Source organism: Nerophis ophidion, linkage group LG12, assembly GCF_033978795.1.
Source record: "Nerophis ophidion isolate RoL-2023_Sa linkage group LG12, RoL_Noph_v1.0, whole genome shotgun sequence".
NCBI lineage: Eukaryota > Metazoa > Chordata > Actinopteri > Syngnathiformes > Syngnathidae > Nerophis > Nerophis ophidion.
Window position 1 is genome coordinate 36,048,933 of NC_084622.1, and position 27,376 is coordinate 36,076,308.

At 41.2% G+C, this 27,376-nt stretch overlaps 1 protein-coding gene across 2 annotated transcripts in view; it reads left to right on the forward strand.

Annotated features, from left to right (window-relative positions):
- Positions 1-27,376, forward strand: part of det1 (DET1 partner of COP1 E3 ubiquitin ligase) — a 50,231-nt gene that overhangs the window by 20,134 nt on the left and 2,721 nt on the right. Inside the window, exons 2-8 of one of the 2 annotated variants that reach the window (XM_061917468.1) lie at positions 13,092-13,428; positions 13,589-13,855; positions 13,942-14,154; positions 21,795-22,018; positions 24,096-24,225; positions 24,546-24,736; positions 25,096-25,225. In XM_061917468.1, the coding sequence (XP_061773452.1) occupies positions 13,180-13,428; positions 13,589-13,855; positions 13,942-14,154; positions 21,795-22,018; positions 24,096-24,225; positions 24,546-24,736; positions 25,096-25,210 (1,389 nt within the window). In that variant the 5' untranslated portion in view covers positions 13,092-13,179 and the 3' untranslated portion in view covers positions 25,211-25,225. Of the gene's footprint in view, positions 1-13,091; positions 13,429-13,588; positions 13,856-13,941; positions 14,155-21,794; positions 22,019-24,095; positions 24,226-24,545; positions 24,737-25,095; positions 25,226-27,376 lie in introns of those variants that run through there. The other variant, XM_061917467.1, reaches the window with a different exon arrangement.

The following is a 27,376-nucleotide window of genomic DNA, read 5'->3' on the forward strand; positions in this document are numbered from 1 at the left end:
AAACTTCTTCAACATAAATTTCTTCATAATCATCTTCTTCTTCGTCTTTTTCTTCCACTTCCTCCTCTTCTTTTACTTCATCTTCTTCTTCAGCTGCACGCTTCACCGTCTGTGCATCTGTCTCCTCAGCAGGGGGCGCCTCATCTGCACTGCCGTCTCCCTTCTGGTGCTCCTCCGCTACTTCTTTGGGGGGGCACTCGCCGCCTCCCCCCACCTTGTCCGCCAGCGTCTGCAGGAGTCGGCCATTTTGACGGCTGCTTGCCGCCAGCTGCGTGAGCGCGCCCACGAGAGCCCACAGGTGATCTTCCTCCCCCGCCTTCGGTGGTCCAGCCAGGTTGGGTGCCAAATGTGACAGACTCTTGCCGTCGTCGCACAGGTCGCTCCTCGCTCTCTTTCAGCCGGGCACGTCGTCGCTGTCTTCGTCTCGCTCTCGGTACTCAGGTTCTGCAGCCACTGCTGCAGACTCTCCAACTCCTTCTCCCCGATCTCTCCTCCTTCTATCCTTTTATACACTGCGAGGAGATATGTTGATTGTCTGCCGGTGCACGATCCACGCACCTGAATTAGATTGCGGCGTTGTCGCTCTTTACACGCCCCGCCTCTCCACTCAGCCACATTCTCCGCCTCCTTTCCGCCATCTTGGGCAGGGCTCCAGCGTGCCCTTCCCCGCCATCAGCCCTTCGGCTCCGCCTCTCCACAACTGCATTTAGTTAAGAGACTAAGGCTGAGGAAAAACACTCCAAGAAAGTTTCACTGATCAGCGTTTTTCAGCACAAAGATGGCTAACAAAAGTTCCTTTCGTTCTTCTTTCTCTCTTGGTTCTCTCCAAGTTTTCCGGGCTTGGGGTTTTTCTCTGTGGAGTTTGCATGTTCTCCCCTCTCTGGTTTCCTCCAACTTCCAAAGACATGCACCTGCGGATAGGTTTTTTGGCAACACTAAATTGGCCATAGTGTGTGAATGTTGTCAGTCTATCTGTGTTGGCCCTGCGATCAGGTGGCGACTAGTCCAGGGTGTACACCGCATTCCGCCCAAATGCAGCTGAAATAGGCTCCACGGGACACGCGGTAGAAAATGGATGGATGGACAAAAGTGGGTAGAAAATGAAATCTATTATTATTATTTATTATTTCTGGCGGGCATTTTGTGGCGTTCTACTTAATTCAGCGGTCCTTGAACTCACCGTAAAACATGTTTGTGTCCTAATTCTCTTATGTATAGAACGATCATACTGTTCTAAGCGAGCACAGCTTGTAGGGTCAATGTGCAAAATTGAATAGCTAAATTGTTCAAACAGCTATTATATATGGTGGTTATACAAGTTTAGATTGGGGTATGTCGTTTCTTGACGGGAAAATACACTAATGTCTCTTGTTTTCATGTAAGCTTTTAAGCTTGCAAGCTTTTGCCGGTCAGTTTGTGAGTTTATCAAAGTGGAGTTTTCTGTCACGTTTTTTTTCGATAATTTTATTTAAAACGATAACACTCACCGTCGGGAGTTTTACCGCAGTTATCATTATTACTGTTTATCGTTACATCCCTAATCATAACCAATATTCAACTAAAATAACATGTTCTGTTACTATCAACAAGTAAGACAGGTTAGTCTATTAAGTAAATTCATGAATAAGAATTTAATTTAACAAAGCTGACACCTACCAATTTGGAAAGATACACATTTTTACTCAGCAATGAAACATTTAAGCTGAGGTAAAATGCAACATGAAACTCAGGAATAATACAATAAATTAAATTGTAAACTCGGTGTACTGCTGGATGTTTCTTATCATGATTTCTCTGCAAAAACGCAGTGTGTGACTCCGGGTCAATCAGTAAATCAATCAATCAAAGTTCAATTTATATAGCCGTTTGATACACAGGCAATTGACAACACAAAGTACTCTACACCAACAAAAAATAGAAGAAGAAAAGAAAACACAAACCCGCGCACACAACACTATAATGAAAACAAAACATGGCCCGGCACTGAGGATTGAGGAAAAACGGCACCTTTGGGGTGTCCACACTGGAGAATAACTAAAATTAATGTCATCTATTAAAATAGTATATGGTATATTTTTAAATATATGTAAAAATCTGATTTAAATAATACATTAATACAACAATGAAAACATAACATTGAAAACAAAAAGGAAAATTACAAAATAAAAATGAAAGAACCTAAGAAGCGTTATCAGTTAAAAAAAGCTGTTTAAAAAGGTGTATCTTTAATAGGCTGGGGAGAGGAAACTTCAGATAAGCGGAAGAAGATAGGTTGGCCCTTTAATAGGGATGTGCCGATTAAACGATATGAATATACTGTATATCACGATAAACACATAATCGATATCAATACAAAATGTGATAAATTATGTCATATATGTTTATATTTTTGGATTGCATTATTTATGAAGTCACTCGCGCTTTGGAAACCCAGCAAATAGGAAACAGGAGGTGTCAAAGAGCAATGGGAGGGACAAGCTAACAGCCAATCAGGTAACGGTATTCACTGAGCAATGGAGGGAACACGCTTTTAGCCAATCACGTAACAGTATCAACTACCAAGAGGTTTGGTTTCACCGTCCTTTTGTCTGCTCCGGATTCACTGCATGGAGTAAAGAGAAATATCTAATAATAATATTTTGATAGATCAATTCAATAACAGAAACGATTCTGTAGTTTTGGTGGTTTTAATGCAGACGATGCTGTAACATCCTTGCACTTTCAATATGCCGTTTAATGAGTTGCTTCCCAAACTGTAAAGTGTTTAATAGCTTATACCCTACCACCATCTTGTGTCTCAAATCTGCAACTTCCTTGAAATTTACCGTAATTATCGTATTACCGTCACCGCGCTCATCCTACCTTGCAACCAGACACTCTCTCCACTCATAAATAGCACCCTTGGTAAACAGTTATCGGCAAGCTCCTTGGAAAATGTAGTAAGCTAAGCAACAAGTTACTCTCGATTAAATGTAGCTAAGCTCCAGGGAAAGCTATCCCCGAAAGAATTGTAGCAAGCTACATGGCAAAAGTAGTTTGGTATTTATAATTATGGGCCCACTGTGTAATATCAATGTTAATGTAGGTGAGAGTGTACAAATGGACCCAATAAGGCTCCATTACTATTAACTATATGTCATTTAGCTGAGGACACCCTACAACTTCCTCTAGTGGTCCCTGCCCCCCACTGTATGTATTTATTTAGTTTGCCTTTTCCTTGGCCCACACTTGTAGTGTTATTAATTTTTTCTGCCTACAGTAAAAAACAGCATCTATCTATATATTGACAGAAAAAAAATAATTACTTGTTCGTTGTATGGGAACAGTTGGTAATGTTTATGTGCAGAAAACTTTTCATGAACTCAACTCAGCTTAATGTGTGTTCCTAAATTTGTTTTGGACGTCTTGGATGAATAGAGCAGTTATGATTTTGGTTTACAGAGTAAACAACTAAAATCTAAGGTTTTGGGCACTTTTGACTGTTGTTTCTAAACACATGCATTAGTCAAAATATGGCCAAGGACACGCATTACGCAAAAATCTAATGTGCGGGAGAAAATCCCTTTGCCATTTTCAAGTATGTTTCTTTTTAATTTTTTTTGAGTGGTCAGCTCGAAGCGTCCCTGTCTCCGACTCCCTCCCTGTCATGTGACATGAGTCCCTGACTGTTATGAATGTGTTTACTAGTTTCAGTGACCTGCCTTATCTTGCCTCTGATTGGCCAGTCTGTAATGTTTCGCCCAACCTTAGCCAAGTCTGACTCATCATACAAACACCAACCAATCATCATGGATTTTCTCCATATGTATGGATGTTGTCTCCAGGCAACTTCAACCCTTTACTAACACCCTCCCCCCTTCACATCCCATCTCCCCAGATTGTAAATAACCAAATGTAAATAATCAAATGTGTTGCTAATGTATATATATACTTGTTCTTATGCTATCTGAACTCACTATGTTCTCTGCTCGCTGTACATATCCTATTAAGTCAGACCTACACTGTTTCAATGTCCATTTCTCTGATGATGCAATTGTTGATGACTGAAGTGCTGATATCAACCAAACCCTCCCGATCCCACCCCCCAGATTTTAAATAATGTAAATAATTCAATGTATATACTATGATGATTAACCTGTGTGATGACTGTATTATGCTACTAGTATATATTTGTACCATGAAATGATTTACGTGGACCCCGACTTAAACAAGTTGAATAACTTATTCGGGTGTTACCATTTAGTGGTCAACTGTACGGAATATGTACTGAACTGTGCAATCTACTAATAAAAGTTTCAATCAATCAGTCATTCATTCATCCAGATCATTGGATTTTCCCCATATATTTTTGGGCCTGGATTTCCAGTTCATTTTCTATCTTTGTCGCTTGTAGCTTTGTCCCTAAATGTCCCTAAAAATAGCTAAGCAAAAGGAAAAGCTACTTTAAAAAAAATAACTAAGCCACTGACAAGCTCACAAAAAAGGTAGTTAAGCTACGTAGTTTAACAACATGTAGCTTGTCACTAGGGATGATGTACGAAACCGGTTCTCCCGATTGTTCGATAAGAAAAGAACCGATTCCTTGGATTCAAATCCCTTTTTGAGAACTGGTTCCCTTTACTGAAGCCGCTATACCGTATTTTCGCGACCATAGGGCGCAACGTATTAAAAGGCGCCTTGTCAGTTACGGGTGCTATTTCTGTATTTCACGCATAAATAATGCACAGCGTATTTTGGGCCGCAGGCATTGTTAAACATACTTTATCACAAAACATAAGCTAGCATGCATGGATGCAGTTTTAAAAAGGCAGTAGTAGCAAAGTTGAGTTTGGTTGTACTTTATTGAAGTATTTATCAATGTACTCACATTAATTTTTGATCAATCTTCATCCACAAATCCATCCAAGTCCTCATCTTCTGTGCCCGAAATGAACAGCTGGGCAACTTAGGGTCTCCATCAAACACGACAGATTCCCTCTCATCGTTTTCAAAGTCAGTCTCGTTGCCCATTGGCATAGCAAGCTAGAACAACAGTAAAAGCAGGCTTCTCTTGCCCCGTTGTGCGTATCGATTAGCTACCTTGGAGCGGCGTGGCGCAGTGGGTGAGTGGCCGTGCGCAAACCGAGGGTCGCTGGTTCAATCCCCACCAGGTACCAACCTCGTCACGTCCGTTGTGTCCTGAGCAAGACACTTCACCCTTGCTCCTAATGGGTGCTGGTTAGCGCCTTGCATGGCAGCTCCCTCCATCAGTGTGTGAATGTGTGTGTGAATGGGTAAATGTGGAAGTAGTGTCAAAGCGCTTTGAGTACCTTGAAGGTAGAAAAGCGCTATACAAGTACAACCCATTTATCATTTATCATTTACCTTGCTGATTTCCTTCTTCAGTGGGTTTCATCGGAATGTCGAAAGTGAGTGGCACCACGTCTATGTTGGTGATGTGTTTGTCGGCAATTTTTTTATATATGCTCACTGGGGGCGTGCCCTTAGCGCCCTCTCTCACCTGATACCTTCACCCTATAACGGCCGCATGCTGTCTTCAGTCACTTCCACTTTTCCTCCATACAAACAGCATGCCGGCCCAGTCATATAACATCTATGGCTTTTGGAACTCAGTGCACAAACAACAACCTATCTAGATTCGATAAGAGATTCGATAAGGAATCGGTTCGATAGGAAGATTCGATAATGGGCTCAAACTCGATAATTTCTTAACAAATATCATCCCTACTTGTCACAGCCCATCACTGTTGGTAAGTTGAAAATGGTTTTACTGTAGTTATTGGCAGGCTTAAATAATTCATAAAAAGTATCAATAATTATCAATATGGATCAATATAAAATGTATATTGTGATGTAATTTTCAGCCATATCGCCCTGCCCTAATCTTGTTATTTTGAATATAAACGGTCTTTGCGGTCCTGAGGCTTTCTGGTTGGATGTTCCATAGGTGGGGGCCATACTTGTAAATGCCGCCTCACAGTGGGTCTATGTTCTGGTATTTGGTAAAGATAAAAGTTTGGTGCCAAGATCTATAATATGTTAAAAGCAGGTCAGATCAATAAGAAGGCGCAAGGGTATTGAGCCATTTGAAAACTAATAATAGAACTTTAAAATCGACCCTGACAGGGAGCCAATGCACCTACTTTAAAACTAGTATAATTTTCTCCCACCCTCTTGCCCTTGTCAGCAGGCGTGCAGCTGAGTTTTGTAATAATTGTAGAGTTGCAATATTCTTTTGGGAACAGCAGAGCATTGCAATAGTCTAAAAATAAATGACAGGAAATATAAGCATGCATTAACACCTTTGTGATTGTGATTTTTTTCATGAAGCATGAATTGCAATTAAAAGTATTGAAGAAAGACGGCTTATGCCCCCCTCTCATAACAAGCGCTTCACAGTTTTTTCAAATTGCATACTGTATTTACAATCTGAACCCAAAACATATCCTGATTATGTGCTTGCAAGCTTGTTGCTCTGTGGAACATTGCACAATTTGCAGATGTTGCACCACCAGAGAAGTTCTAAAAACTCACCAAATGACACTTTTATTATGGGTGTAACTTTAGTCTTGATTCACTTAACTTCCAAGCAAAATATGTTTTATTAGGAATAATTCAAATTTAAGCTGTCAACAAATGGAATTTGTTGACAGCCTTTACTGAACAGTGTGTGACAATGTGGTATTGTAATGTGCTATTACCATTTTGCTCGTTGCTCCCTATTTGTGGCTGGTGGCCTTCAAACAGGTAGGATAGGAGAGACGTTATTCATCCCACAATTAGTGGAGCAGATGATAGAATAAATCTTTCACTTAGTTGTACAGGCACCAAATTTAGGACACATGTACTCCAGGACCTATTATTTCAGAAAAATATGTTACCCATGTTGAAAAACCAAATGGCCATCATTTTTCAAGATTGCTGCTTTTTTTTTAAATGATTTTTAACCGTGTTGGAGGTAGGCTACGATTCAAAAGCTATGATTCGATTAAAAACTGATTATGGATGCATCTTTAATTTATGTACAAACCCTGTTTCCATATGAGTTGGGAAATTGTGTTAGAAGTGAATAAAAACGGAATAAAATGATTTGCAAATCCTTTTCAACCCATATTCAATTGAATGCACTACAAAGACAAGATATTTAATGTTCAAACTCAAACTTTTTTTTGTTTTGTTTTGTTTTTTGCAATTGATAATTAACTTAGAATTTCATGGCTGCAACTCGTGCCAAAGTAGTTGGAAAGGGCATGTTCACCACTGTGTTGCATCACTTTTTCGTTTAACAACACTCAATAAACGTTTGCGAACTGGGGAAACTAATTGTTGAAGCTTTGAAAGTGGAATTCTTTCCCATTCTTGTTTTATGTAGAGCTTCAGTCGTTCAACTGTTGTATTTTACGCTTCATAATGCTCCACATATTTTTGATGGGAGACAGGTCTGGACTGCAGGCGGGTCAGGAAATTACCCACACTCTTTTTTTACGAAGCCACTGTTGTAACACCTGCTGAATGTGGCTTGGCATTGTCTTGCTGAAATAAGCAGGGGCGTCCATGAAAAAGACGGCGCTTAGATGGCAGCATATGTTGTTCCAAAACCTGTATGTACCTTTTAGCATTAATGGTGCTTTCACAGATGTGTAAGTTACCCATTTATTGGACACTAATGCACCCCCATACCATCACAGATGCGGGCTTTTGAATTTTGGGTCGATAACAGTCTGGATGGTTCGATTCCCCTTTGGTCTGGATGACACGATGTCGAATATTTCCAAAAACAATTTGAAATGTGGACTTGTCAGACCACAGAACACTTTTTCTTTTCTTTTTAATCATCGGGTGTGTTTGTTCCAAATTGTTCAAGTCTCTCCTTCCAAAGACTTACCATGTCAACAAGTCGAAACCAAACAGGCCCATCACTGTTGTTTCTTGTCTCAGTAGCTGCGTTTCCATTACCCGCAGAAATGCGCAAAACCTAAATATCGCAATAAGAAACTGGTAATGGAAACACCCGTACTTCAAAAAACTTCTCAAATATGGCTAAAACATTTATGCTGTCATGATTTGGTTTTTCAGAGGTTTTGATACTCAAGTGTGTCACAAAACCATGATGGAAACACATTTTTTGCATTAACACGGCACCTAAACACCGAACCAGCGGGGCACCGATGCAGAACAACAAGGGTAGAAGGGTTGTCTTGGTCCCCTAGTTGGCCTGGGTGAGCGTGGCGTCTCCGGGCCGTCTCGCAGGTCCGTTCCGGCAATAAAAGCCAACCCGCAGGCTTGGAGAGACCCACATGCCCGAACAATGTCGAGGGCCCTTAAATCCACAATTTGTCTGTGTATTCATTTTTCACAATTCTCTCCCAAAAATCCCTTATTCTTGGCCACTGCACTGTAAGAACGTTAACTGTAAGTTACGGCTCATGATGCAAAACGAATCTATCATATTTTTCTGGTGTTATTATTTAACATACATGTGTTTAGAGACTCTACTTCTGTAGCTCAATGTCCCTGACGTAAAGCGAGTAGCAGTGAATAAGACGTCCAGTTGCACTTTTTCTCCCTAAAAGCCGCCGCCACTGTTCTTTTAATATTTGCACATATTGTATATCTGGGATGTATTGAATTTATGTCCACATCGTATTTATGCTGACTAAGCTCCAGACATCGTGTGCGTCTTGTTTACATCCGGTTTCGGCAGCACTGTTCTGGTCAGAGTATTTTTTTTCTGGTGCATTACTAGTTAATAGAGCACGCATAATAGGCTAAATATAGAATGTATAAGCATTTAAGTCTCACCTTAAAACTCATCTGTATACTCTAGCCTTTAAATATACCTCCTTTTTAGACCAGTTGATCTGCCGCTTCTTTTCTTTCTCCTATGTCCCCCTCTCCCTTGTGGAGGGGGTCCGGTCCGATGACCATGGATGAAGTACTGGCTGTCCAGAGTCCAGACCCAGGATGGACCGCTCGTCGGGACCCAGGATGGACCGCTCGCCTGTATCGGTTGGGGACATCTCTACGCTGCTGATCCGCCTCCGCTTGAAATGGTCTCCTGTGGACGGGACTCTCGCTGCTGTCTTGGATCCGCTTGAACTGAACTCTCGCGGCTGTGTTGGAGCCACTATGGATTGAACTTTCACAGTATCATGTTAGACCCGCTCGACATCCATTGCTTTCGGTCCCCTAGAGGGGTGGGGGGTTGCCCACATCTGAGGTCCTCTCTAAGGTTTCTCATAGTCAGCATTGTCACTGGCGTCCCACTGGATGTGAATTCTCCCTGCCCACTGGGTGTGAGTTTTCCTTGCCCTTTTGTGGGTTCTTCCGAGGATGTTGTAGTCGTAATGATTTGTGCAGTCCTTTGAGACATTTGTGATTTGGGGCTATATAAATAAACATTGATTGATTGATTGATATATATCCATTCACACTGTAACGATCTGCTGGTGATAATGTTTTATGTTCGTGTGGTTTTGATTGACCTGTCCGGGGAAGCACGTACATAAAAGTGTTTTCATGAAATTGAGCCAATTGTTATCATATTATTGGCAATAAAAGCTAAAAATAGCGTCACACCTTGTGTGACGTTTTCTGGAGGCTACAGTACATTGTATTACTTAATTTTTTCCACGCTAAAACACATAATTTTAAGGTGTGGCAGCCATGAATTTACAATGGCGATGCGCCACATTCAGTTACTTTAAGGGGACACCATGAATAAGATTGCAATAACCTTCATTGAGCCTCGCATTTAGCAGTATGGTCATGGCTTGTTGCAGCTTTGACTTAGGTACTGTCTTTTACACAGGAAACAGTGTTGCACTTTCATGCAACTTATTTGCATTTTTGACTGCTCTTCTCCTGACTCATTCTAAATTCCAGCTGCCCTTTTAGTGGTAAGCTGAAGTTTGTCATTACCAAACATTTTGCTGCAATTTTGGTAGTACTTCACACTATTTCACCTCAGTATATCCTCAATGCTGCCTTCTTCATTCAGTCTGGATAGGTTTAACGGTCTGACCTGATGGCTAACTGGTGGATTGTCTGAAATTGTGGTTGGTTATTGCCTACCACGGAATACACATCAGAACTTCACTCACAAGTCTTCTTTTGTATCTGTCTGAGAGTGGCAACACTTCTTCCAGTCTGTTTGAGGAGTACAGATTATTACCACCTGACCGTACTTTATACATAAGCACAAATATATACAGTATATATATATATATATATGTACTATATACAACTAGGTTCAAATATCTAAATGCCTTTCAGCTACCTCGGCTGTTCCTCTCATGTCATTTAAGCCTAGAGCAATCTGTACATCTTCTAGGTAACTGAAGCCCCGTTACCCTTGGCTCGGGTCTCCTACACTGACACATCCTGTCAATCCAAGCGCAGCTATCTAATAGTGCAATACTACAACAAACTATACTTTCAAGTTGAGATGTATACAGGGGACTATTAGGTAGTTTTTGGGACACTAAATTACAGTACAAATTACAGTTTAGTATTACAATTTACTGTTTGTAAATAAACTACAGCTACAACTAGAAAATATCATTTCCGTGAAAATTGTGTGTGAATGCCTTAATTCCATCCATCCATCCATTTTCTACCGCTTGTCCCTTAGCTAAATTGAAATGCAGAAGGAATGTAAAATGATTGTAAGAATATGTTTGAGAGTACAGTAGGAATGGTTTAAATATTGAAGAATGCTAGTTGAAATGCCAGTGAAATATAGTATAGAAACAGTTTAACTGTGAAATGGTTTGAATATAGAAATACTGTGATTGTAGGAATGATTTGAATGTTGAATATCAGAAACTGGACTGACACGTAGTATAGAAATGATAAATGTATGTTGTAATATTAAACTATATAACTGGCTTCAAATTTAGCTGGAATGATAGAGTTCACATACTAATTTTAGCCCTCATTGTTCCATCGATGTTTTGGGGGAGGGGGTAATTTGAACCTGGATTTGCTGCTTGGAGGTCAAACCTTCGAGCCACTCAACTAAATGGTCAAGCTGTTATACCCATCTTCAGCAGTATGAAGCTGCTTCCAAGTCACTAATTCAGGGCTAGTCAACTACATTATGAAGAGAGCCCCAGTTTCAAGACCCAGGGAACGATGTTTCCTCAGAAAGTGCCCCCGCAGAATATATCTATTTGATACTTTATTTAATTGCAAAGTAAATACGTCGCATTTCACATTTCATTTTCAATAAATTCATTAATTTACAATGCTACTCGTTTCCAGTGTGTGCAGCTAGTGAACAGTATAAAGAAAAAGAAGCTCTAGTCTTTGTTGGATTGATGTTTCTATTTTGAATTATTTTCCTTCCTTAGTTTTATTGATTTACACTTCTTTCTTCATTTAGGTTTGTAAGACTGAAGATATAAGCATAAAATAAACATAACAAAAATATCACGTCCATTATGTATTTTAAATAAATAATGTCTATTGTGTATTGTACATAAATGAAATATAATGTCTAGTGTTAATATATTCACACAATAACTACAAATGTTGACACATAAAGAAATTACACAACATTCACACACCAAACATTGTATGTGATTTATCGCTTTAAGTGCCCTTTACTGATCAAATTTAGCACTACATGTATTAAACAAGGTTTGATCATTAATCTCATACAAAATACATCACTGAGTCAGCAATTTCAATACAAAACAAACTAAACAATCTTCATGCACAAATTATATCTACTGACCATGTTTAGTGAGGAAGCTTACAGTTAGGATTTCTACCATTGTTGCTGCTTGTCTGGATCGATGTGTTCATTGCTTAAAAGGTCCGCCAGAAAACAACGACACAGGCGCCTGCTCGGGGTAGAACATTTATACGTTGTTGTCCAGTCTTTGTTAAAAGTCTTATTCTTACAATTTATTCTGTTTTTTCTACCAAGGTAGAATGGGTAGTCTTCTTCTACTTACCCTACTGCTGCTTCATTGTAAAATACATGCCTCGCTGTTGCCCCCTGCACTGTGGCTGGAGTACTGCATACATGATCAACCCTAGTTTTAGGTTTCATCAAGCCCATTTGTGTGATGTTCATCGGGTTAAATGAAAACCTTTGGCGCGCCAAATGTGGCCCATGGGCCGCCAGTTGAATAAGTCTTCACTCATCCTTGCCTCAATCGCAGCAAATTAACGATATTTCTGACAAATGTCATTATCACTGGAGGATGAGAAATAGCTTAATATACTTCACTACACCCTGGGAATATGCTAACCCCTAAGCAAGAGCTCTTGAACGTAAAGAATAGTGAGTGGATCAATACAGATATCCATAGATCGTCAAGTTAGCCAACACTACAGTATTAGATTGATGTTTTCACAAAATATAGCAACATTGTTCTTTTGTTGTTTTTCTTATCGTTCACAAACTCAGAAAATAAGTCCCTAGACACAGGAGGATTTTAAGGGCAAAAAACAAAGGATTTAAATAAGAACCAATAGTAGTTTTTGCTTTTGTTTATTATTTTTTTCCAAAGGCTTCTGCTATTTAATTTATTTTGCTCAAAATATTGTATGTAATTGAAGAGAATAAGGGAATGATTGAAATAAATGTATAGTTTTACACCACCAACCTGTGTTTTTGTATAACTATAATTGTGATCAAAAATGTTATCATTCAATGATCTTGAAATTTTTAAGTATCAATATCAGAATTGGTATGACCAATACTGCCTTTGTAACTATTGTGGGGATAGGTTGACTGGCAACACTAAATGTGAGTGTGAATGTTTGTCTATAAGTGTTGGCCCTGCGATGAGGTGCCGACTTGTTCAGGGTGCACCCTGCCTTTTGCTGGTTTAGGCTTCAGCGACCCCGATAGGGACAAGCGGTTGAGAATGGATGGATGGTATATGGAGTTGTATTCCTACCTCCTGGATCCACCAATTTCCCAAATTTTATCTGCTCCAGAGTGGTTATTTGTGGGTTGAATGTCTTCCAATTACTTTTTGTTCTAATAACGGCATTTTTCAATAGCAATTTGAAAGTCTGCATGTGATAGGATTATTTCTTAATGTCCATTCCTTTTGTTCCTAAACAAACAGGTAGCTGGTCAGGGATGTAGTCGTTCAACCCCCCAGGCTCACCCCAAATCTACCTAATAGGCAGAGTTTCGAGGCAACAATCGCTGTGATGGATGAGGAAACACCCACTCTCAAACCTCGACGGATCCAGAATCAGAATGTGGTTTATCGTCTTGAAATGCGTCGGATTTGCTCAGGCCATCCAGGAGCTCACTGGTACAGAGTACGCTGCTTCCACCAGAACCTTTTCCCCAACTTTACTGTGGTCAACGTGGAGAAGCCTCCCTGCTTCCTGAGGAAGTTTTCACCTGATGGTCGTTGCTTTATCGCCTTCTCATCTGACCAGACATCTCTAGAGGTAAATTATAATTTCTGTTTCAGTCCCGCTTTATTACTATGATTGGCGCGTATTTTTCGGAACTGATAGTTGCTTCTATTGAAAGTATGCTATTTTTGATACCCTGCTATCATAAGAACTGTGTATTCATTCAAAATTGAACTGATTTGTTTAAATACAGATTTATGAATACCAGGGCTGCCAAGCAGCTCAGGACCTGCTGAGAGGTCAAGAGGGTGAGACCCTTGCAACAGCCAACGACCAGCGCTCCCTCAACATTCGAGGTCGTCTTTTTGAACGTTTTTTCTCCTTGCTACATGTCACTAATGTGGCGTCCAATGGAGAGCACCTCAACCGGGAGTGTAGCCTCTTCACCGACGACTGCCGCTACGTCATCGTTGGCTCAGCCGTGTACGTTCCCGAGGAGCCACCGCCATACTTCTTTGAGGTGCGGTATTATCAAACATACGACAAAATTGACACAGAAAACTAAAACGCTAATTAATTTCATACATATTGTTGTTGTTCAAATAGGTTTATCGCAACAATGAATCAGTGACTCCAAATCCTCGGTCTCCTTTGGAAGACTACTCTCTCCACGTAATCGATCTCCATACTGGCAGGCTGTGTGATACCAGGTCCTTCAAATGTGACAAGATCATCCTGTCCCACAACCAGGGACTCTACCTCTACAGAAACATCCTTGCTGTGTTATCCGTCCAGCAGCAAACCATACATGTCTTTCAGGTAGGGATGGGCACGGGATCCAGTATTTTTTGGGCTCCTCTCTGAGCTGCCACTCCTCTCTGAGCTGCCACCTTACCGTGGTATAGGAGTTTGCGTGTCCCAATGATCCTAGGAGCTATGTGATCTGGGGGCTTCTATGCCCCCTGGTAGGGTCTCCCAAGACAAACAGGTTCTAGGTGAGGGATCAGACAAAGAGCAGCTCGAAGACTTCTATGGATATACAACAACAGAGACTCAGTTTTCCCTTGCCCGGACGCGGGTCACCGGGGCCCCCCTCTGGAGCCAGGCCCGGAGTTGGGGCACAAAGGCGAGCGCCTGGCGGCCGGGCCCAGCCCGAAGAGGCAACGTGGGTCACCCCTCCAATGGACTCACCACCCTTAGCAGGGGCCATAGAGGTCGGGTGCGTTGTGAACTGAGCGACAGCCGAAGGCAGGGCACTTAGTGGTCCGATCCTCGGCTACATAAGGTAGCTCATGGGACGTGGAACATCACCTCACTGGGGGGGAATCAGCCTGAGCTAGTGCGCGAGGTAGAGAATTTCTGCCTGGATATAGTCGGACTCACCTCGACGCACAGCAAGGGCTCTGGAACCAGTTTTCTCGAGAAGGACTGGACTCTCTTCCACTCTAGCGTTGCACGCAGTGAGAGGCGACGAGCTGTGGTAGCAATTCTTGGTTCCCCCCGGCTCAAAGGCTGTGCGTTGGAGTTCAACCCAGTGGACAAGAGGGTAGCCTCCCTCCGCCTTCGGGCGGGGGGACGGGTCCTGACTGTTTTTTGTGCTTATGCAACAAAAAGCAGTTCAGAGTACCTACCCTTTTTGGATACACTCGAGGGAGTACTGGAAAGTGCGCCCCCGCGTGATTCCCTTGTCCTACTGGGGTACTTCAACGCTCATGTTGGCAACGACAGTGAAACCTGGAGAGGCGTGATTGGTGGAAAATGGCCGCCCGGATCTGAACCCGAGTTGTGTTTTGTTATTGGACTTTTGTGCTCGTCACAGATTGTCCTTAACAAACACCATGTTCAAACATAAGGGTGTCCATATGTGCACTTGGCACCAGGACACCCTAGGCCGCAGTTCCATGATCGACTTTGTAGTTGTGTCATCGGATTTGCGGCCTCATGTTTTGGACACTCGGGTGAAGAGAGGGGCGGAGCTTTCTACCGATCACCACCTGGTGGTGAGTTGGCTGCGATGGTGGGGGAGGATGCCGGACAGACCTGGCAGGCCCAAACGCATTGTGAGGGTTTGCTGTGAACGTCTGGCAGAGTCTCCTGTCAGAGAGAGTTTCAATTCCCACCTCCGGAAGAACTTCGAACATGTCACGAGGGAGGTGCTGGACATTGAGTCCGAGTGGACCATGTTCCGCACCTCTATTGTCGAGGCGGCTGATTGGAGCTGTGGCCGCAAGGTAGTTGGTGCCTGTCGTGGCGGTAATCCTAGAACTCGTTGGTGGACACCAGCGGTGAGGGATGCCGTCAAGCTGAAGAAGTAGTCTTATTGGGTTCTTTTGGCTCATAGGACTCCGGAGGCAGTGTACAGGTACCGACAAGCCAAGCGGTGTGCAGCTTAAGCGGTCGCGGAGGGAAAAACTTGGACATTGGAGGAGTTCAGGGAAGCCATGGAAAATGACTTCCGGACAGCTTCAAAGCGATTCTGGACCACCATCCGCCGCCTTAGGAAGGGGAAGCAGTGCACTGTCTACACCGTGTATGGTGCGGATGTTCCGCTGACCTCGACTGCGGATGTTGTGGATCGGTGGAAGGAATACTTCAAAGACCTCCTCAATCCCACCAACACGTCTTCCTATGAGGAAGCAGTGCCTGGGGAATCTGTGGTTGCTCTCCTTTTTCTGGGACTGAGGTTGCTGAGGTAGTTAAAAAGCTCCTCGGTGGCAAGGCCTGGGGGCTGGATGAGACCCGCCCGGAATTACTTAAGGCTCTGGATGCTGTGGGGCTGTTTTGGTTGACAAGACTCAGCAGCATTGCGTGGACATCGGGAGCGGTACCTCTGGATTGGCAGACCGGGGTGGTGGTCCCTCTCTTTAAAAAGGGGGACCGCAGGGTGTGTTCCAACTATCGTGGGATCACACTCCTCAGCCTTCCCGGTAAGGTTTATTCAGGTGTACTGGAGAGGAGGCTACGCCAGATATTCGAACCTCGGATTCAGGAAGAACAGTGTGGTTTTCGTCCTGGTCGTGGAACTGTGGACCAGTCTATACTCTCGGCAGGGTCCTTGAGGGTGCATGGAAGTTTGCCCAACCAGTCTACATGTACTTTGTGGACTTGGAGAAGGCATTCGACCGTGTCCCTCGGGACGTCTTGTGGGGAGCGCTCAGAGAGTATGGGGTACCGGACTGTGATTGTGGCAGTCCGCTCCCTGTACGATCAGTGTTAGAGCTTTGTCCGCATTGCCGGCAGTAGGTCGGACACGTTTCCAGTGAGGGTTGGACTCCGTCAAGGCTGTCCTTTATCACGATTCTGTTCATAACTTTTATGGACAGAATTTCTCGGCACAGTCAAGGCGTTGAGAGGTTCGGGTTTGGTGGCCGCGGGATTAGGTCTCTGCTTTTTGCAGATGATGTGGTCCTGATGGTTTCATCTGGCCAGGATCTTCAGCTCTCACTGGATCGGTTGGCAGCCGAGTGTGAAGCGACCGGAATGAGAATCAGCACTTCCAAGTCTGAGTCCATGGTTCTCGCCCGGAAACGGTTGGTATGCCATCTCCGGGTTGGGGAGGAGACCCTGCCCCAAGTGGAGGAGTTCAAGTACCTAGGAGTCTTGCTCACGAGTGAGGGAAAAGTGGATCGTGAGGTCGACAGGCGGATCCGTGCGGCGTCTTCACTAATGCGGACACTGTATCGATCCGTTTTGGTGAAGAAGGAGCTGAGCCGGAAGGCAAAGCTCTCAATTTACCGGTCGATCTACAATCCCATCCTCACCTATGGTCATGAGCTTTGGGTCATGACCGAAAGGATAAGATCACGGGTACAAGCGGCTGAAATGAGTTTCCTCCGCCGGGTGAGAAGCTCAGTCACCCGGGAGTAGCTCAAAGTAAACCCGCTGCTCCTCCACATTGAGAGAAGCCAGATGAGTTGGTTAGGGCATCTGGTCAGGATGCCACCCGAACGCCTCCCTAGGGAGGTGTTTAGGGCACGTCCAACTGGTAGGAGGCCACGGGGAAAGACCTAGGACACGTTGGGAAGACTTTGTCTCCCAGCTGGCCTGGGAACGCCTCGGGATCCCCCGGGAAGAGCTGGACGAAGTGGCTGGGGAGAGGAAAGTCTGGGCTTCCCTGTTTAGGCTGCTGCCACCGCGATCCGACCTCGGATGAGTGGAAGAAGATGGATGGATGGAAGGAAACTGGTTGATACTACCGGGCACCAATTCACATAAGATCCAGCTGTGCCATGTTTCGCTAACTGGGTCCAGTTGCATTACAACCGGCGTGTGGCGAGTACTTGTTAGCACTTGAGAGGAAAACAGGGGATTTCGACATGCTCTTAGTAATCTTTTTTAACCCATACAATTTTCATGACAAAAATCCAACCGTGCCTTATGAAAAATACTCTAAAATGTGGCTCCACTTTTCCAAAAGTAATGCCGATGCAGATTACACACTCTGCAATATTTGTGATGCAAAAATCAAGCCAAGTGGCAGGAATACTTACAATCTGAGGAAGCACCTGGTTAAACACAGGATTTTTCTTTTGCTGAAGAGTGCAGAATTTTTGACAGCCAAGACATATGTCCGGGTACAACATATGCATTTGTAACCTTTAGCGACTCGGCTGCAGCCACCAACACGGTTGAAGAGACTGTGTTAACAATTGGTGACAGCAACAGTGATAAGGCATCATCATCATCGCTATGGCATGGCTTGAGGGTCATAAAGGAAGTGTTTGTGTTAATCGGCCGTTAAAAATAAGTACAGTATATATATATATAAATATATATATATATATACATATATATATATATATATATATATATGTATGTGTGTGTGTGTGTGTGTTTATATATATAAAATATATATATATGTATGTGTGTATATACAGTATATATATATATATTTATATATATGTGTGTATATATATATATATATTAGGGCTGGGCAACGATTAAAAATTTTAATCGAAGGTAATCGCACTTTTTATCTGATTAATCGCGATTAACTGCAAAGCCCAATAATGAATTCAAAAGTAGTGTGTAGTGCACCTTTATTGGAATATTCTCCCACATGAACAAAAGCGCCAAAACATTTGTTGTGCAAACACAATTCAAATGAGTACTTGTTAAACAGTAGCAGTTAAATAGCATATTTTAAGAAAATCAACTGAAAAAATGTAAATACAAACATTTATGCTTATTGCCACTGCCAGGGTATTTAAGTTATCCTGTTTGTTATGGAAAATAAATATAATCTACATAAAAATCTCTGAGCCACAATCATAACATCTGAACAGGTAATTTCTGAGGTAACAGCAGAAACATTTTTTTTATCAGGGATCTTATGTTTAAAAAACCTGTATCATAGGTAGTGGGCTGTTTTAGGGAATTTATGATTAAATTATCCGTAGTAGCAATATTAATAATGTTGTGTTTATTATGCGTAGTGCACTTAAAATAATTTTGACCATATCTAAGAATTGATATGATGGGAATTTTTCGATTGTTTGCTTGGTGCTTTGATAAACTGAACGCATATACATGGTACTATATTGTGATGTTATGAGCCAGGGAAATAAAGAACTACCCTACCCAGCATGCAACAGGAGTGACGAGCATGCGCGGTAGCCCAGTATAGGTTGTGTCGCCATGACGGCATCTTGTATGTTGTGATATGCACGCTCTGAAAGTAAACGTTAAGAACTCAGCCAACACGCCTCGTCTGCATTATTCTTAAATAGACAGACAACACATAAACTCCGCTGCTTCACAAGCTGCTGGATGTAGCTGGCAAAGTATTCCTATGCTAGCTAGCAGGTCTAGCAAGCACGCGTCATTTAGTCCAAAACGGCCCGATCTATCCACATCCAGAATTGTCTGGCGGTCGTAAGTGATCCCGGAGTGACCACGCTGTAAGCCAGCCATGAAATTTGCAGAATTGTCCGGTATTTTTGCCAAATGTTCCATCTTTACCAACAGCCCCTCCACGCCGAAGCCCGTCCGGGTGCCGCCATCTTTATAAGAAAAGGCGTTAACAAAATAAAAGCATGTAAACAACATACGCAAATGCGCGATAAAATAATTGTCGGTGTTAATAGATTGATGAGTTAACTCGTAATTAACGCATTAATTTGCCCACCCCTAATATATATATATATATATATATATATATATATATATATATATATATATATATATATATATATATATATATATATATATATATATATATATATATAATATGTATATATATATGTATGTATGTATGTGTATATTTCAATCATTTCTACAACTCTTATTTTTTTGTGATGCAGTGATTGGAGCACATAAATGTTGGTCACAAAAACATTCATGAAGTTTGGTTCTTTTATGAATTTATTATGGGTCTACTGAAAATGTGACCAAATCTGCTGGGTCAAAAGCATACATCCAGCAATGTTATATTTTTTTACATGTCCCTTGGCAAATTTTCACTGCAATAAGGCGCTTTTGGTAGCCATCCACAAGCTGGCAAGCTTCTGGTTGAATTTTTTTGACCACTCCTCTTGACAAAATTGGTTAAGTTCAGCTACATTTGTTGGTTTTCTGACATTGACTTGTTTCTACAGCATTGCCCACATGTTCTCAATGGGTTTTAAGTCAGGACTTGGGGAAGGCTATACTAAAACCTTAATTCTAGCCTGATTTACTTTACAACTTTTGACGTGTGTTTTTGGTCATTGTCCTGTTGGAACACCCAAATGCCCCTAACACCCAACCTCCATGTTGATGAGTTTAGGTTGTCCTGAAGAATTTGGAGGTAATCCTCTTTTTTCATTGTCCCTTTTACTCTCTGTAAAGCACCAGTTCCATTTGCAGCAAAACAGGTCCAGAGCATCATACTATTGTAGCCAAACAGCTCCATTTTTGTTTCATCTGAACACAGAACTTTCCACCAGAAAGTCTTGTCTTTGTCCATGTGATGTCAGATGAAACAAAAATGGAGGTGTTTGGCCACAATAACCAGCAATATGTTTGGAGGAGTAAAGGTCAGGCTTTTAATCCCAGGAACACCAGACCTACCGTCAAGCATGGTGGTGGTAGTATTATGCTCTGGGCCTGTTTTTCTGCCAATGGAACTGGTGCGTCATAGAGAGTAAATGGGACAATGAAAAAGGAGGATTACCTCCAAATTCTTCAGGAGAACCTAAAATCATCAGCCCGGAGGTTTGGTCTTGGGCGCAGTTGGGTGTTCCAACATTGCTGTATGTATACTTTTGACCCAGCAGATTTGGTCACATTTTCAGTAGACCCATAATAAATTCATAAAATAACCAAACTCCATGAATGTTTTTTGTGACCAACAAGTATTTGCTCTAATCACTCTATCACAAAAAAATTAAGAGTTGTAGAAATGATGAACATTATTCATGTATGTAAACTTTTGACCACGGCTTCATGTGTGTGTGTGTGTGACCGTGACAGTGTGCGTGTGGTGTGGTGTACGTGTATGTGTGTGTGTGCGTGTGTGTGTGTGTGTGCGGAAAGCATTCACAGTGCTTCGCTTTTTTCACATTTATGTTAAAAACCTATGTCATAATGGAATAAATGATATATATAATTTATATATGATGATGATATATATATATATATATATATATATATATATATATATATATATATATACAAATGTATATATGTATAAGCATATATATATATATATATATATATATATATATATATATATATATATGTATATATAGCCACACACACCCACACAAAAGAGCAAATGTATTTAAACCAAAAAAAGTATATGTACATAAGTATTCACAGCCTTTTCTCAATACTTTGTTGATGCACTTTTGGCAGCAATTACAGCTTCAAGTCTTTCTGAATACGATGCCACAAGCTTTGCACACCTACAGCATAGGGTCAAAATCTATTTATAACAAATGACTTCACCACCACCTTCACCGTTATCATTTTGTTGAGAATATTTAAAATTTACATGCTGAAAACAATGCAAAATACATATAAATGACAAATGAAATGGACAAATGAACATATTATCATTTTTATATTGTTGAAAAGATGGCAATGATAAGAAAGTTAGAAGATGAGAGCCACCAGAGTTTTGAGCTCTTCCTTGAAAGCATTTTTTGTATCACAGTCTTTACAAAGTGATGGCACTCACAACATTGTTTGGGTCCATGGTGGTTTATTTTGCAGTCATAATTAATATATATATATTTTTTTAAACCAGAAGAACCGTCACTGATGCATGGTAAAACAAACCTGTGTGTTACATGCAATGTTTGGCTGTACAATAGCTAAGACAATGTATGAAAACCATGTAACATTTAGGCAAAACTATTTTGCCCAAAACCGAAGCATACAAGTGGCGAGTACACGAACCAGGTTACCGCTGTAGAATTTAGAATGCAGGAAAATCTTCTTGAATAATTGTTTTTTATTTTTCATTTCTTTTACAGGTGACTCCAGACGGAACATTTCTGGATGTGAGGACCATTGGGCGGTTTTGTTATGAGGACGACCTCCTGACTCTCTCAGCCGTTTACACAGAGGCTCAGGCTGAGGGCCAGCTGGGCTTCCCACGTCTCTACACGGACAAAACCATCAACTCTCTCAAGCACAGGCTTCTGGTGTACCTTTGGAGGAGAGCTGAGCAGGATGGCAGTGCTACTGCCAAGAGAAGGTCTATGACTTCTGCATTTTCTACACCTTCATTAAGATTTATTTTCTGTGTGTTTTCTAGTCCCACAAATCTGACCTAAAGGATGTATCCTATATGGATATAATAAGTAATAGGTTAATCACTGTGCTATGCTAACCGTATAATAATATGCTAACAATAGTCCAAAATCGCTGCGATGAGGTGGCGACTTGTCCAGGGTGTACGCCGCCTTCCGCTCGATTGTAGCTGAGATAGGCACCAGCGCTCCCCGCGACCCCAAAGGGAATAAGCGGTAGAAAATTGATGGATCGATAGTCCAAAATCTTTCAAAAATGTTACTGTATTACTACCTTTACTATTCCTTATGACTTAACTCTTATTGAAATATTCATAGCCAGTCAAACCATTGCATTCATAAAACATTTATTTATTGGAAATACCAAATGTTAAGGAACATTGTGGTGTTCTGAAAATCCACACAAGAAAAAATGTTAAGTTAATCAGTATTATAATAATTACATTGTACAAAATACATTCTATTCTTGTATATTGTTGACTCATTGTTGAGCAGCCTAGACATATTGCTAGCATTACTCACAATCGAGTTCCACCTCAGATTAGTGCAACTTTGAAATGTTATTCCCCCCATTTTTGGTCTGTTTCCAAATTGGACAACTTTAAGGGTATTCAATGTTTTAGATTTCACAGTATTTTTCCTCAGTATCACTCAGTGAGTAGATTACTCACTGAGTTGTCAACAATAGTTGTCATCAAATAAATAATAAATAAATGGGTTGTACTTGTATAGCGCTTTTCTACCTTCAAGGTACTCAAAGCGCTTTGACACTACTTCCACATTTACCCATTCACACACACATTCACACACTGATGGAGGGAGCTGCCATGCAAGGCGCCAACCAGCACCCATCAGGAGCAAGGGTGAAGTGTCTTGCTCAGGACACAACGGACGTGACGAGGTTGGTACTAGGTGGGAATTGAACCAGGGACCCTCGGGTTGCGCACGGCCACTCTCCCACTGCGCCACGCCGTCCCTATAGCAGGGATAAGAATGTCTGTTTAATGTACAAACATCGCAGTGATTGTTTTTTCTAAATATATATTTTTGCTTTATTGACAGACAAAACAGAAACAAAAATCACCCAAAACAATCATAAAAAACATCCATCTAGCCATTTAATAACATTTTAATAAAAAAATATATACAGTGTATTAAAAATAATGAAATTAAAAAACAGTCTAATGTAGTAAGATACAATAGGAAATAAAATAACAGTAACCAAGAGGGAGGTTACATTTCAGTAAAATTTAATTTAAAACAACGCAGACGAGCAAGTCCTCAAGTTATTGCCATGATAAAGTGAAAGAGGACAATGGGTTATCCATCCATCCATTTCCTACCGCTTGTCCCGATGAGGTGGCAACTTGTCCACGGTGTAGTCCGCCTTCCGCCCGATTGCAGCTGAGATAGGCTCCAGCGACAATGGTTCAGTCAGGTAAAATAAAAGAATACATAATGTGACATAGATATTATACAATGGCAAGTTGTAATATGGGCTTCACGGTGGCAGAGGGGTTAGTGCGTCTGCCTCACAATACGAAGGTCCTGCAGTCCTGGGTTCAAATCCAGGCTCGGGATCTTTCTGTGTGAAGTTTGCATGTTCTCCCCGTGAATGCGTGGGTTCCCTCCGGGTACTCCGGCTTCCTCCCACTTCCAAAGACATGCACCTGGGGATAGGTTGATTGGCAACACTAAATTGTCCCTAGTGTGTGAATGTGAGTGTGAATGTTGTCTGGCTATCTGTATTGGCCCTGCGATGAGGTGGCGACTTGTCCAGGGTGTACCCCGCCTTCCGCCCGATTGTAGCTGAGATAGGCACCAGCGCCGCCCGCCACCCCAAAAGGGAATAAGCGGTAGAAAATGGATGGATGGATGGAAGTTGTAATATGGCAATCCAGAAATCTCAGACCTGCCGTCATTAAAGTAGCTTCTCTGTAACATGCTCCTGCCGTACTTAATATTCACGTGTTGTTCTCTGACTTTGAGTCATCATTTTATCTTTTTAATTGTTCCTCTTAGATTTTTCCAATTTTTTGATCAGCTGAGGCGACTCAGGATGTGGAAGATGCAGCTGCTGGATGAGCATCACCTCTTCATTAAATACACAAGTGAAGATGTAGTTACTCTCAGGGTCACAGACCCCTCACAGGTACACACAAGTGTGCACATGCACACACATACATAGCTCTGTTTGTTGTCTTTCTTATTGCCTCGTCTTTTGTTGTTTGTGTTGTATGAAAATAATTAATTTTACTCCTCTCCAAGGACTCTTCTACAGACTGTTCAGTTCTGTGACTCATTCACACAGCTACATAATAATCGTATTATTACAATATGTTTGTGTGAAATGTCCACTTTTTTTAATAAATATACATGAGCATGTTAAGTATGCATCAGTGTCTCATGTTTCCTGATATTTTGCTCTTGAAAATGACAATTTTTCCTCTAATCTTCCCCTTTTTGTGGCAGCCATCATTCTTTGTCGTTTACAACATGGTGTCTACCGAGGTGCTGGCCGTCTTTGAGAATACCTCCGATCAGTTACTGGAGCTGTTCGAGAATTTCTGTGACCTCTTCAGAAATGCCACGCTGCACAGCCAGGCCGTCCAGTTTCCCTGCTCAGCTTCCTCCAATAACTATGCCCGGCAGGTCCAAAGAAGGTAAGATGAAAAATGCCTTAAAGAAACGGCACCTTTTTTTGGAATTATGCATATCGTTCACAATCATTATGAAAGACATGGCGGAAGATGTATTTTTTAAATTCATTTTAAAAAGTAAAGATGATTATAAAACGCTTGAAAGACAGGGCTAATGGGAGTCATCGTTGTAGCCTTCAAAGCCCTCTAAAACAACTACAAATCACTCCACCAGTGTTTTATATACACGGTGCAAGTCGATCTATTATAAGTAACAGACAAGTTCATAACAATATGTAGTATGTTCAATATTTACCGTATTTTGATCATTTTAATCTTTTCCGGGACTGAATTATTTTGTGCATTGATTTCTGTTTCCATAGCAGCACACGTCTGACTTCTGGCAACATGTGTGTTTCTTCTTCTGGATACAAAACGCTTGTGAGTGTTCTAATCATGGCAGACTTGGTAACAAACAACGAAAACAAGTATTTTTGACCAAAAAATTAGGATTTACAACCTTATACTTTTGAAGCTAAATATACTACTGCCTATAGAATTGAGCACGAAGGAAGAGTGAGTCCTTGGAGCGGACGGAAGCCAGGAGAGGGGGATGAAAGTGTTTTTTACGCTATAAATTTTGAATAACAAACTGAGTTCTTACTACATAAATAGACTGCCTTACCAAAATCCCCAGACAAACAATTGTCCATTATCTGGATGTCAGCATCCAGTGAGTCACTTTATTCTAATAGGTTATATGTAATAACTTAATCTCAAATCATCATTAAATGGCTCTGGTATGTCCAAGGGCATTAATAAATCATGTTCTTTTCAAATACCTTTATAAATGATAAAGATAGTTCATTTAAAAAATGAGATTTACAGCCCCGAAATAATTGTTTTTTATATTTTATTTTGATGCCCCGCCCTCCACCGTTTGACCATTTAAAAATTCTGTGAGTGTGTCACATCCAGGTTACCAGTTATGCACCACCCTCCTCGTTGAGTTAATGCCACTGGTAAAGTTACTAAACATGTCAGACCTTAGTAAATCTAAAAGGCGTCTTACGATTCTAAACGTATGCATTTTTGACAAAGCCAGGAACAAAACAAGGATGTGTATGGGGGATGCCTTTGAAAGCAAGGATTAAAGGCGGAAAATATTTTTTCATCTGGCGCCAAACTTGCTAATTTCCTCCTTGATAGGTAAGTCAGGCATTGACGTTTTATTTTTACATGTAATAAATGGAAATTGACATTTTGAAAAATAAACTATATTGTCCAATACAGTCTATGATCTTGTCTAACAAAATTAGTATGCTCGTGCAACGGGTTTGAGGCAGCGGCGGCAGCGGCGCTGACCAAGAAGAACGCGGAGTTGGAATATAATTACAACACTTTATGTACATATTTATATAATATTTACATATTTATATAATATGTAACTACAAGCTCCATTCACAGACAGAGTTCCATTGCTTTTATGAGCTGTCGAGCGGGTCAAAAGCCGAAAAATGTTTTTTTTAATTTTTTTTACTTTTGTTTTATTATTTTAATTTGTGGCGGCCGTAATTCTTTCGTGGTGGGCCGCCACAAATAAATTAATGTGTGGGAAACCCTGGATTGTGAAAGATAGGTAAAATTTAAAAAAAAAGTGCAATTCCCCTTTAAGATTGTACATACAGTACTTGATGTAAGTAAATATGTTATGTAGTAACAGGCACATTTATAATAACATTTAATATTTACGTATTTTGATCATTTTAAGAATCACCGGCGCATTGATTTCAAAAACACATCACAACGTTCACTGTTTTTTTTTCAACACCACTTTAACAGAGCGACAGGTGATTAGACAAACACTTCCAGCTGCGTCATCCACTTACCTGTTGCCAATCTCGAAGCCGGTCCTGCCACACCCCGCTTTGCTGCAAGTGCGCAGACCACGCCCACCACAGCATGATTTATATCTAGAATAACTTCGACGAGCCGAGATTTTATGATGCAGGAGCAGCAGGACATCGATGCCGGCTCATTGTAAAGCAGCAGAGGGCTACTGAGCTGTGTTATCAATCCGCCGCTAAAAAATAGTTTGTCTGCTAATATTTGGTTAATATTCAGATAACTATATGTATAATGAGTAATGTTGGCGGGTTTTGGATGGTTATTTTTAGGGTTTTGTGGGCGAAATAGAGAGCCCCCATTGACTACATTGTTAGCATACTTTTGATGTATTTATTTACGACTTAAAATGCATAAAAAATAGAAAAACAAATGTGTTAATCATGTTAATTTCTTATACAGTGATTGTAAATGACAGACAGTACATCCGTCTCGAATTTTTGCTTATTTTCAGTATGACTGATATGATGCTATGGTCAGAGCACAGAAGTGTTTCTCCACTGACGTCAATCTACGGAAATTACCTAAGACGTTCGAAGCGGGATATTTAAAATGGCTGACTGAATTTGTGGCATTTTGTGATGTTTAGACGATATTTTCACATACTTTGCGAATGATAAATACAATCGAGTATGGTTTAATGGATACAATGAAACACAATTTAGCATAAAAAATCAACTGTTTTTTATGGTTGGAGTCTGATCAGGCCAAGACATTAATTTTGACACTACAATCGCCCCCTTGTGGTGAAAAATTATG